This window comes from Cyprinus carpio, chromosome A24 (genome assembly GCF_018340385.1).
Source record: "Cyprinus carpio isolate SPL01 chromosome A24, ASM1834038v1, whole genome shotgun sequence".
NCBI lineage: Eukaryota > Metazoa > Chordata > Actinopteri > Cypriniformes > Cyprinidae > Cyprinus > Cyprinus carpio.
Genome location: NC_056595.1, coordinates 14,867,691 through 14,879,743, shown reverse-complemented (window position 1 = coordinate 14,879,743; position 12,053 = coordinate 14,867,691). Strand labels below are relative to the sequence as shown.

The 12,053-nt window shown below is 34.7% G+C and overlaps 1 protein-coding gene across 1 annotated transcript in view; it reads left to right on the top strand.

Moving 5' to 3' along the window:
- LOC109045414 (mitogen-activated protein kinase kinase kinase 3-like) overlaps positions 1-12,053 on the top strand; it is a 54,032-nt gene that overhangs the window by 12,293 nt on the left and 29,686 nt on the right. The window contains exons 2-3 of the mRNA XM_042714304.1: positions 6,162-6,245; positions 7,134-7,178. Coding sequence (XP_042570238.1) covers positions 6,227-6,245; positions 7,134-7,178 — 64 coding nt within the window. The 5' untranslated portion in view covers positions 6,162-6,226. The remainder of the gene's footprint in view (positions 1-6,161; positions 6,246-7,133; positions 7,179-12,053) is intronic.

The window sequence follows — 12,053 nt, the reverse complement described above, 5'->3', positions numbered from 1 at the left end:
TTATAATGTACATGCATATTTTATGCAGGTTTTCTAAAGATTACATTTAACTACATTATGATTGCCCACATGGTTTCCTCTCAAACCTTTTTTTGATCATTTACATTTTTCACTCAGTTGCACGCAGGTACATTACATCATTCTGTGTAAAAAAAGAAACGTTGAGGTCATGTCTTCTATTTCCTTGTTTAATGCAGAACTGCATGCTCGACATTGGGAAGCTCAGGGACCACAAAGCAGGATCTCTTTAGCCACACCCTTAACATTCTTATAATAATTAATATGGTACACTAATATTGAAAGTCTGGACCATACCAGTGAGCTAATGTACGGTAGGCATTATAATGTACAATATTGAAAATGCGTACTCATTTTGAGGCTTGCTAAAAACATCTAATTGAACAGTGATACTAACATTATGTTTTATGATGGCAAAGCTCATTTAAATGTAAAAATAAATAAGCATGCAAAATTAAATATCCAATCTTGGCCAATACGGATAAAAAAAAAAATGCTTATGCATTTCTATATGTGGTATAATTTGTAATATAATTGTACAGTATATTTTAATATGATTATTCAGTATAGAAGTATTGCAACATGTCCAAATTAATTCACTCCCATTTTTAATTAAATTAATACTTTTATTCAGCAAGGATAAATTAATAAAAAAAATTGAAAGTAAAGATAAATAAATGCTGTTCCTCTGAACTTTCTGTTCATCAAAGAATCCTGAAAAAATGTGGGCTATCGTGTTTTCACAAAAATATTAAGCAGCATAGCGATTTTCAACATTGATAATATTAATAATGATAATATTCGGATCACGTGACACTGAAGACTGGAATAATGGCTGCTGAAAATTCAGCTATTTTTATCACAGGAATAAACTTTAAAAACATATTAAAATAGAAAATGGTTATTTTAAATGGTACTAATATTTCACAATATTACTATTTTTACTGTATTTTTGACCTAATATTAAGACCGTAAGAAGATATGTTTGTGATATTGCTTTTGACAACATCACATGGGCCACAAAATAGCTAGTATTGAGTTTCACTGCAAAAGACCGTGCCATTCTTAAACCTTTTACAAATAAATGCAGTTTCACATTAATTCTGCTTGTGTGTTCCGTTACAATCAGTGAGCTTTTCTCAAGCCATTAGGAGCTGCAGCTGGTGAGCAATCCTCAAAATTCATGGAAAAGTAGGAAATACCCTACACTCTGGCTCACCTTGGCTTGACTTTATTTGGAGGAGTGATGTAATATGCTAAAGAGAATGTACCATGAAAGCCGACTTCATTCTTGCCAAATATCCACCCTTGAAGATATCGGTGAATGTCAGACAACCTGAATCTGTTACAGTAATGAAAGTGTCACTAAACTGAACTAATTTGACTACATTTAACTAAATGCTCTGTTTCCCATTTGCTCTTTCATTGGGTTCCCACATGCTGTGGCTTTTTTTATTTTTAAAACCTGGGATCATTGTTGAGTCAAGCCAAGCTGCACAGGCTTCAGCAAACGGCGGTTTGACAGAACGTCAGACCGATCTAGAGAGTTGGCGTCAAGCGTGTATGGCTTGAATGGCAGGTTGTGCGGTGGGTGCATGGGTAAGCGGGCCGCTCTTTTACTGTGTTGAGTGAACGAGCAGATGGGCTGGAGAGCTGGCGTTTGGTGCCAGACGCAGCGAGGGCAGAGGGGTTTAGTGAGATGCTCGCCGCCATGTTGGAGGGCCACCTGCTTTTTGGCAGCACGTCAATCCCTCGGTGCTTTAATGTGTTTATAGCAGCCGCAAGGTCAGCGTGTTCGCGTGTGTTCCTTTTTAAATGGATTTTGAGGTGCCAAGTTGGAGATGTGACAGTCCCTCGAATCTAAAGAGATGCCCACGATGCAATTGAAACAAAGACATCTTTGATGCTTTCAGATGCTGGCACAGTGATTGATAACTTAATTATCTTAATTAATAAAGACATTTATGCATTTGATTGCCAAGCAGTTCTTAAAGTCAATATAAAGTTAAAACTTTTATTTGTTTTTATACACAATCTTGGTATGTATATGATTCATTGAATTTTTGTAATATTGTATTGAAATGTAATCGTTTTACTTATTTTATGATTATTAGAATCAGCCCAAATTAGATAGTTTCTTTTTTTTTTTTTTTTTTTTTAATGCTCATTTGAAGTTAATCTTTAAAAACGGTAATAATTTAAAAGGTGTTCTCGAATATCCTTTTTTCATACTGTACATTATAATGCAAAATATATAATATAAATATTCATATATAAATTTAAATATAAACATTCTTGGTTTGTTTATTATTCAGTAGTAATTTAAAAAAAATGTTTCATTGAAATGTGATATTTTAATTAGTCCATAATACAGATTTTTAATACATATTTTTTTTGTATCATATTGGATATTTATTTGTACATGCTCAAATTTATAGATCACCTAACATTCTCTTAAAGTTAATCTTTAAAAACAAAAAAAAAAAAAAAAAAAAATTTATAAAACACCAAGTGTTAAATGTAATCTTTGGCAAATCTATTTCATTCTAGAGATTCTGTAGAATTTATTTGCATCTCTAATATTTTATAATTGGCATATATTTTCTTTTGTCTACCACTAAAAAAGTTGTATGCATTTATTAAGTTTGTTTTTTCTTTCAGCATTTATAGGATCATGAAGTGAAAAAAACAAAAAACATAAAATCATCAAACAAACAAACAACAAACAACATTTTACATTTTCATTAGTGTTGTTTTGTGTGTGTGTGTGTGTGTGTGTGTGTTCTTCTACCAAATATCCTTCCTCAAATGGTCTCCGAGATCTTTGGGATCTTGTGTGTTTTGTGTGCTGTATACTGTTTGCTGCTCAGCCCTGCTAGTGTGCACTAAGCATACTTCTTGGCTTGAGCTCTGGAAACTTACAGCAAACCCTTTTGTGTTTCTGTCAGGAGTCCAGGACATTTTTTTGCACTGACTGTTTCTGCAGAAACTCAGGGACCATCCAAGCTTTAGAAACAAAGAGGGAAAAATAAAGAGCATTGAAAGAGGCTTAGAGACAGAAAAATACCCTTTAAGATATGCAGGGAGAGGAGGCGTGGCTGAGTTAGATTCCCACTGAGCCAAACTACAGTAGTAACTGGTAACTTGTGTATCAACTTTAAAAAATGTCTGTGAAGTGGTTACCTTTTTTCTTTTTTTTTGCACTTTTAAAAGAGTCTTTTATCAGAGACTTTCTGTATACAAATATATAGGCCACAAAGTTAGTGTTTGCAACTTCAGCCGTTTGCAGTCTTTTTGCTTGTTTTGTATGCAAGGTCGCAATTGGTCTTGTATCTCCTCCATTTCTACACAATCTGTCTTGACTGTGGATTTGTGGAGTCTAAACTCTTTAGAGATGGTTTTGTAACCTTTTCCAGCCTGATGAGCAACAGAAACTCTTTTTCTGAGGTCCTCAGAGATTTAATTTGTTCTTGCCATGATACACTCCCACAAACATGATCAGACTTCGATAGATCCCTGTTCTTTAAATAGAACAGTACAGGCACTGACACCTGATAGCCATCCCACTGTATAAAAACACCTCTGAATAGATGGACTCTAATTTCACCTTCAAATTAACAGCTAATAATTTTTTTAAAGCGTTTTCCTTGTATTATTTCTGAACATATATGTATTAGACAAGTTTTTAGAACATGAAGTTGTAGTTCATGCTGCTTTTCTGCAAAGATATTTAACAAGTGATTTGTTTAACATTTACATCATGTTGACAAGTTCATGTGTGGTGCACTGGGAATAGAATTTTCTTGAACTAGAGGGTTAATAAAGACAAAGTTACTTGAATCATGTTGTGGTTACATTTTACCTACATTTAAAGGGATACTCCACCCTAAAATGAAAATTTTGTCATTAATCACTTACCCCCATGTCGTTCCAAACCTGTAAAAGCTTTGTTCGTCTTCAGAACACAATTTAAGATATTTTGGATGAAAACCGGGAGGCCTGTGACTGTCCCATAGACTGCTAAGTAACATTGTCATGGTCCAGAAAAGTATGAAAGAGATCATCAGAATAGTCCATCTGCCATCAGTGGTTCAACCGTGACGTTATAGAGCGAGGAGAATACTTTTTGTAAACGAAGAAAACAAAAATAATGACTTTATTTAACAGTTCCTTTGTCAACAGTCTCCTCTGTGTCTCTCCATATCACCATATGCTCTTCTGAATCAATCGCGCCACAAGGATGCTCTGTTTTTAAGTGTATTTAGCTTTGATTTGAAAGAAAACAATGCATCCTTGTGGCACGGATGCTACAGAAGAGCATACGCAGCATACGGTGATATTGATAGACGATAACTTTCATACGTTTCTGGACCTTGACAGTGTAAGTTACTTGGAAGTCTATGGGACAGTCACAGGCCTCCTGGTTTTCATCCAAAATATCTTAAATTGTGTTCAGAAGACAAACAAATTTTTTATGGGGTTTGGAACGACATGGGGATAAGTGATTAATGACAGAATTTTCATTTTGGGGTGGAGTATCCTTTTAAGACAGACTGATGTTTTTTAACCATATAGTATATGACACCCTAGACAAAAGCTTGTCATGTCAACCCCTTTTAACTTCAGCTGTTTTTGAAATCACATCCCATCAGCCGCAGAAAGTGCTGTTTACTCAAGACTCATCTTTTCCAGCTAGGCAATTTGACATAATCACTACAAGAGCCATCAAGAGAGAACAGCTTCTCCGAAGCACCGCCGCTATATTTGGCTCTTTTTTTTTTTTTTTTTTTTTTTTACAGGCAGACACAGATTGCTCTAATTTGTATAGCTATTTTCCGTGCAAATGTTCGGAACCTGGTCGCTAGGACTCTTGTACTTTGACCCTGTTGTGTTCAATGCTCTTTCATGCTTTTCTGGCGACCGTAATTGCTCTTCTTTCTGTGGTATCTTTGGGCGACTCGTCAATATTGTTGTGTGAAGCTGACAATTATAAATGGAGAATCTCATTGTCTTGCCTTTCATGTGTCAGAATACAAAAAAACTGCTCTCAGATTAGCCTGTGGCTGCTGGTGACAGATTCACTGTCTGGCATTAAAAGCTCTCGACTCGTCTTTGAAGAGCTCTGTGGTCGCTACCTTTAGCGTTCCCTCCACTTTTATCCCGCTCGATGTGGCTTAACAATGTCTCAAGGGCAAGAGGGCACTTTCTGTCTTCAAAGACATCACGAGTGTCTCTCTCATCTGAAGAATGACATGAAATAAGACTGGGAGATGATGGCTGCGTTTGCTGTTGGCAGTCAGACACACTGTCTATGGCCAGTTATGATTTACTTACAGTGGGCCGTTATGAATAGAACTGCTCTGTGACATAATGCGACAAATGTGTAATTTAAAGGGGTCATATCACAAACAATCAAATTATCAAAAAAAAAAAAAAACAATTTCTGGAAAAAAAAAGTTCATTCTGCTATGAAATTAAACCAAGCTGAATTTTTTTAAATGAGGCAGGTTATTAGTACAGATATACTGGAGTCAGTGACTCCACTTTTAAAAATCTGGTTTAAAATCGCAAACCAAAAGGAATAACGTATTTTCCTTATAAATATGTCTACAAATCTTAATAATAATTTTCAAATGCCTTTAAAATATTGTTTCCTTTTCTTTTTGTAAGTATTGCAAAATATTGATTTGTAAATGTAATTACAATTAATTTGTAATTTGCAGGTGTCCTCTCTATGATATCACACAACTTTGTATTTATTGGAAAAATATGTTTTAATAAATAATAAAATATAATAAAATTGTAATAGTTAGAATTTAAAATAATAATAATAATTTAAGATTGTTTTTTGAGGCTTTTCTCTTTATAATATCAGGGCAGGGAACTGTATTCTTAACGTATTATAATATTACTTAATGTATTTTGAATAAATGTAATATATAGCATCATCGTCATTGAACCTGAGAGTCATTTTCTGTAAATTTTGCAGTTGGGTGAAGACATACTGAACCATGAATGTTATGTAAATCATCTGTGATGTTGAAGCATTGTCTATGTTATTACCATTTTCGTCTGTTTGTTAGTATTTCAAGTTAATTGTGTCTCTAATTTACTAATTCACTCTGTTTATGTTGTGTTTGCAGAGTGGAGATTTTCCCTGATGAAAGGAGTCGAGCGCTCAGCTCGAGTTCACTAGGGTCACTTCCGGATGATGACAGTAAACATGGGTACGCTGTCCACTCTCTCTCTCCTGGTCTCACACACAGGCTTCTTCCCCCTCATAGCGTACACACTTCCTGTAAACAGGTCCTCAGAGCACAGTGGAAAAAAAAAAAAGAGACACAGCTACAGAAACATGTTTAAACACATTCCTAACTTGGCCTATCTTGGGATCATTTGTTTTTAAATCTCTGTTTTGTTAAAATGCCTCAGCAGTTCTCACAGACATTAAACATCAATACATAAACATCAAAAGAATATTTCTACATAAATTGGCTGTTTTTCTTTTTGAAAGTCAGTGCATTGTATCAGGGGACATGGTAAAAATTCAACATCTGCTCTAACCATCATAGTGAAATTATTAAAAAAATAATTATGTGTTCATTTCATTTTAATAGTTAGAAGCTAATATGATTTACACCTTTAAAAATTTTGATTTTAATATATTGTTTGATATATTATGATATCAAACACTGCATAGTCAAAGTTACCTATTCTAGAAACTGACAGGTTAATAACTGACCTGGCAGTGCTGTAACTTACATCATCAAAGGTGATTGTGACACTTTTTTCTGGATATTTGACACACTGTGACATGCTAGAGCTCTTTTAATGCACACCGAATTATGAGTACAAAGAGAAGTGCAGCTGAATCCTGAGGAAATGTTGCATTGTTATTGTTGTTGCATGACAACACTGGCTATGGTGTCATTTATTATTGAGGATTACATTCAGATACAAATAATACAGTTCAAGACCACTGGTTGCATGCTTGTCACAGAAAAATAATAGTCCCACTCACATTTGAACTTGAACAATTTATAAACACATCTTTGTGATACAAATTTCATACAAATGTCAATTTAATACTCTTGACTTTGTGGCTATTTTGACAGATGGCGGTCTCCAAAATGGACCCGGACAGCACAAGAACTCACAAGGTTTGTAGTTTTTTTACACTATTTTTTGATTCTTTAGTAAGTACTACTGAGAACTGAGGATTCCAAACAGGTTGTCAGTATCACTGGGAAGTGTGCGGTTTCCTTTTCTACAAAGGCCACAATAATGACATGGTGGCACAGTTACCACAGCAAAACGCAAACATAAACACACCTCTGAAACTGTTACATCATCGGAATTATTCTCTCGTTGAACATTAACTTACTGTGTTTCAATATGTTTCAATAGGGCACAACGGTTCGAGGTGAGTCTCGTGAAGCTAGTCAAAAATGTGTGGTCATATTTCACCGCAAAATGAAAAAGAAATGATATTTGCATAAAGAAAAGACACCTTTTTTTTGAATGTTTTGCATTGAGGCGTCATTTTCATGTCAGCTAAGCACATTTCACCACCTATTTGTGTGACCGTACTGCAAAATACGATCTCATTATCATTACCATAATGCAGAAAATAATGATGTATTATTTAAGTTGTAAAGTACTTAAATATGACTAGCATTTGTTGTCCTGTCTTTTAATACGCGGATGTAAATAATCATTGTGTTCAGATTCGCATTGTCACAATACCAAAATTTTGACTTCGATATGATACCCAAATAAAATATACTAGCCGATACCATGACAAAAATGAATTTAAAAGAAAGGAAAGAAATCTCTCACTTGACAAGTGTTCCTGCTCTGCTTTTTGAGCATTTCCTCCCTCAAAGCACGTGAGTTCTTTTTTTGAGGATTTTTTTGCACTTAATAGCACTTTTTAACATCTAGCATGTCCTGCACTTTATTTTCTCATTCATGCATGTTTCTTATTTGCTCCCAAATTGTCGATAATTTTAAGCAGTGCTGCGCTGCACGGATATATACACTTTGGCACGGCCAGTGAGCATGCAGGGAGCTGAAGCCCATTGACTTCCATAGTAAGGAAAAAATACTGTGGAATTCAACACTTACCAGCAACTGTTTAGTTACCGACATTCTTCAAAATATCTTCTTTTGGGTTGAACAGAAGCAAGAAATTCATACAGGTTTGCAGCAACTTGAGAGTGAGTAAATGATGACAAATTTTCATTTTTAGTCGAACTATACTTTTAATTGTCATGAAAATAATAGCACAAAATAAAAATGTAAGATTCATTTTCTTTATGCATTTCTTTCCCATTTCCAAGAGAATCATCCTGTTAAATAATACCCATTTTAAAGACATACAACCTGCTTATTTGAGTTTTTGTTTCAGTGTGTCAGGCAGGGACACACAGGGTATATTGGTTGTAGAGACAGAGGAGCGCGTGTTGCTCTGATCTTGTAGAATGCTTTAGTGGTGATGTGTGGTGCAGCGCTGGGGAAATCCCCTCTATTTCTTCATTGACTTCAGCTCTGTTCCCATCAGAGGCTTCTTCCAGCTCGCCCTGCCAATAGAATATCAGTACAAACACACAATCAAGCAACAGCCCTGAGAAACCTTTTCCACATGTTGAGCTCTTGATTCATCATGTCAAAGACAGATAAAATAACGCCTGTCAGTATTAATTAAAACAAAAGATTGTGGCTTTAGATTAAGTTTATATTTACAGTTAGAGGTATAGTACTTCATGGTGGTGTTCATGGGAAGTTTTGGTACAAAGACGTTGGCCTTGATTTAGCGTCTGTGGTCTGTGTGTACAAAATGTGCTTGTATACATCACTGTTTGTTGGAGGCTGGCTTTGGGTTGAATGATGTCATTGATTCGCACTTTTGGGTTTTGTTGTATTAAAGGTTTAGATAGATGGGGTTTTCTCTCACAGCTAGCCTTATATCACTTTTCTCTAGCTTACTTCCTTTAACCTTTGTTTGTAGTTTTGCTCCTTTCCATCTACTTAATAATCCTCTGTCATCATGCCAAGTCAGGTTCTTTGAGATATATAATGGAAACATTGTCACTCAACCAGTCTCAAAAATTTCCACCAGACTGCCACAGTGTTATCATAGTAAATCATCTTATCTTCACACCAGTATGAAGTGATAGAGGGATGACGATCCTTGTACTATTGCGTCATTCATGCCAGAGCACCACTTTACGCTGTTTACAGATGATACAAACCACAAACACATAAGCGAGAGCAGAGTTTTTGTGCTTTTGATATCTCTTACTCTATCTATTACATTTGATTTGATTAGATTCTATTCAGTTTAAACAATATCCAGTTTGATTCAGTTCTATTTAAGTATGTTCTATTCAAGACAATTGAAAAAAAATCTGTTCAGTTTAGAAAAGATTTAGTTTGCTAATTTCACATTATGTTCATTCTATTCAAGACAATTTGATTTCTTAAGGTTCTATTCATTCTACTCTTTTCTGTTTGTTCCCCAATTAGATTCAGTACTGTATGAAATCTCAAAAAACGACTAATGCACAATATTGTGAAATATGAAACAAGATAATTCAGGATTATGTCATAAAGAATTACCATAAGTTAACAATTTCAGGCAAAAAGCATATTCTAGTCTAGTCTTTTCTATTCCAGTTGATTATTCAAGTTTCCACAAATGGATAAGCAGTTATTAAAAATGGTCTGAAATTGTCAGTGTTATTAACCTCATAAATATGATTAAATTAAAAGATAAAATCCTATCTCAGTTTTTAATAAACCATAACATAATGGCACGTTACCTTACCTCAACACCACTATGGGTTTATGTTTCTTGTTTTAAGTTACTTGCATCATACTCTAAAATAGCCTACATACAAAAGAGTGGCCACACCCTTAGAAAGATGTCTGGACAATATTTTAATTTTTTTTTGTACCTGCAGGTGTGATTGAGCAAAGTCAGATCTAGGTTTTCACTCTTCCTTTTACATTCCGTTGTGTAATACGCAGCTGAGGGTTTGACATTTACGCTTGACTTGGTGTTTCTAACCTCAGCTTGAAATGCATGGCAGATATCGACTGAAGACACTTCTGCAGGAGCTCAGCGGATAGAAAAGTTGAAGGTGGTGCTCTGTCGTGACTAACAGGGGTCGGCAGAGGTGCTACAGTGGCTCGTTTGGTTAAATTGTGACACTATTATGGGGCCAATTCGGCAAGATTTAATTGCTCCTCCTGAATGTGTTGTTGGATGTCTGTGTTGTTTCAGGAATTAGGCAAATTTAAAAGAAATATGCATAACCTTAAATTTGGTCAGAACATAGAATAATTTTTTCTCTCTCTCTTTATATACAGAAAATAAGATTTGTCTATTTATCTAGATTTTGTATTCAAAATTCAATTTTGTTTAGATGCAGCACTAATTTATTTTTAATATCGTGCAGCACAGTTAAGTGTATTTAATTTATTAATTATTTGTTAACATTAGTCAATAAAAATACAACTACTCATTGTTATTCATGTCAGCTCAAGTCCATTATATAATGTTAACAGATAGTTACATTGCTTTACAAAGTGATGTATTAGTAAATGTTGAAGTTAACATTAACTTAAATACGTTTGAAGTGTTAATTTATGTTATCTGATGTAGTTAACTAATGTTAACGAATGGAACCTTACTGTAAAGTGCACTTAAATATTGCATGCAAAAGTGGCACAACTGTTTCTGGAATTCCCCCCTCAGTGTTTCAAGATCAATAGCTTCTTTTTTTTTTTTTTTTAGGTTGTTTTGCAGAAACTGAAGCATATTAGTGTGGCAGTATTAAAATAGAAATGAGGTCAGATGGAGAAAGAAATTGTGTGTGTTGTGAACCCTTTCTGAACCCTGTCTAATGGTGGATGCCACTGTGGAAGAACAGCTCCGGAGTGAGACTTGCACTTGTGTCAGAATCAAAGATCGCCCCCAGACTCCATCTACCTCAGCCCAGCACTCCTCTGTCCCACAATGCCCCTCTGCCTCCCCTGGGATGCAATAAAACCCATCAAATACACCACCGTCATTTGCTGCATATGACACACCCTTACTTTTTGAAAATTGGGTTCAGCACCAGACAGTTATAATGTTGGTAGCTTGTTTAATGGAAAAGTTTGGCCAATTTGGTCATGTAATAGAATGTTCAGACTCAGAGTGCTATTCTTCATGCACTAAAAATAAATGGCTCCAAAAATGATTAAAACTGACCATTAAAGTGTCATAAAAGTGACATACATTTTTCTGTCTGTTCGTCACTCAAAACTTTCATATTAGTTCATAAGGCTAAATCATATGGACTCTTTTTATGATGTTTTTGAGGTACTCTTTGTTGTTTTTGCAGCTTGATTTCCCCATTATCAAAGACAGCCTGGACATGCTGCAAATGATCTTCTTTTGTGTTCATTGACATGAAATCAAAATGAACCTTATTGAGTTTCTTAATGCTAAATTTCTTAAAATGAATAAGTCTTTATAAATCAATTAAATTTTCTCTAAAAGAGCAATTTTTGCTGACATCACTTGGTCTGTATGGGGTATTCATTAATGTAAACCAAAAGCCAAATAGTTGCTGTATAGTTTGTGGTTCACCCACAAATTTAAATTGTCATAATTTACTCACCCTCAAGTTGTTCCAAATCTGTATGAGATTCTTTTTTTCTGATGAACAAAAAAGTGGATATTTTAAAGAATATGGGTATAACCAATTGTTGGTCCCCATTTATGTCCATAGTATAGAAAAAAATACTATGGAAGTCAGCAGAGACCAGAAACTGTTTAGTTATCCACATTCTTCAAAATATCATCTTTTATGTTCATCAGAAGAAAGAAGCTCGTACAGGTTTGGAACAACTTGAGGGTGAGTAAATTATGACAATTTCCTTTTTTGGATGAATGATCTCTTTAAAAAAAAAACACACATTCAGTCTGACATTATGCATTATGGTATAAAACACCCACATTTAAAAATCTACGAAGTCATATC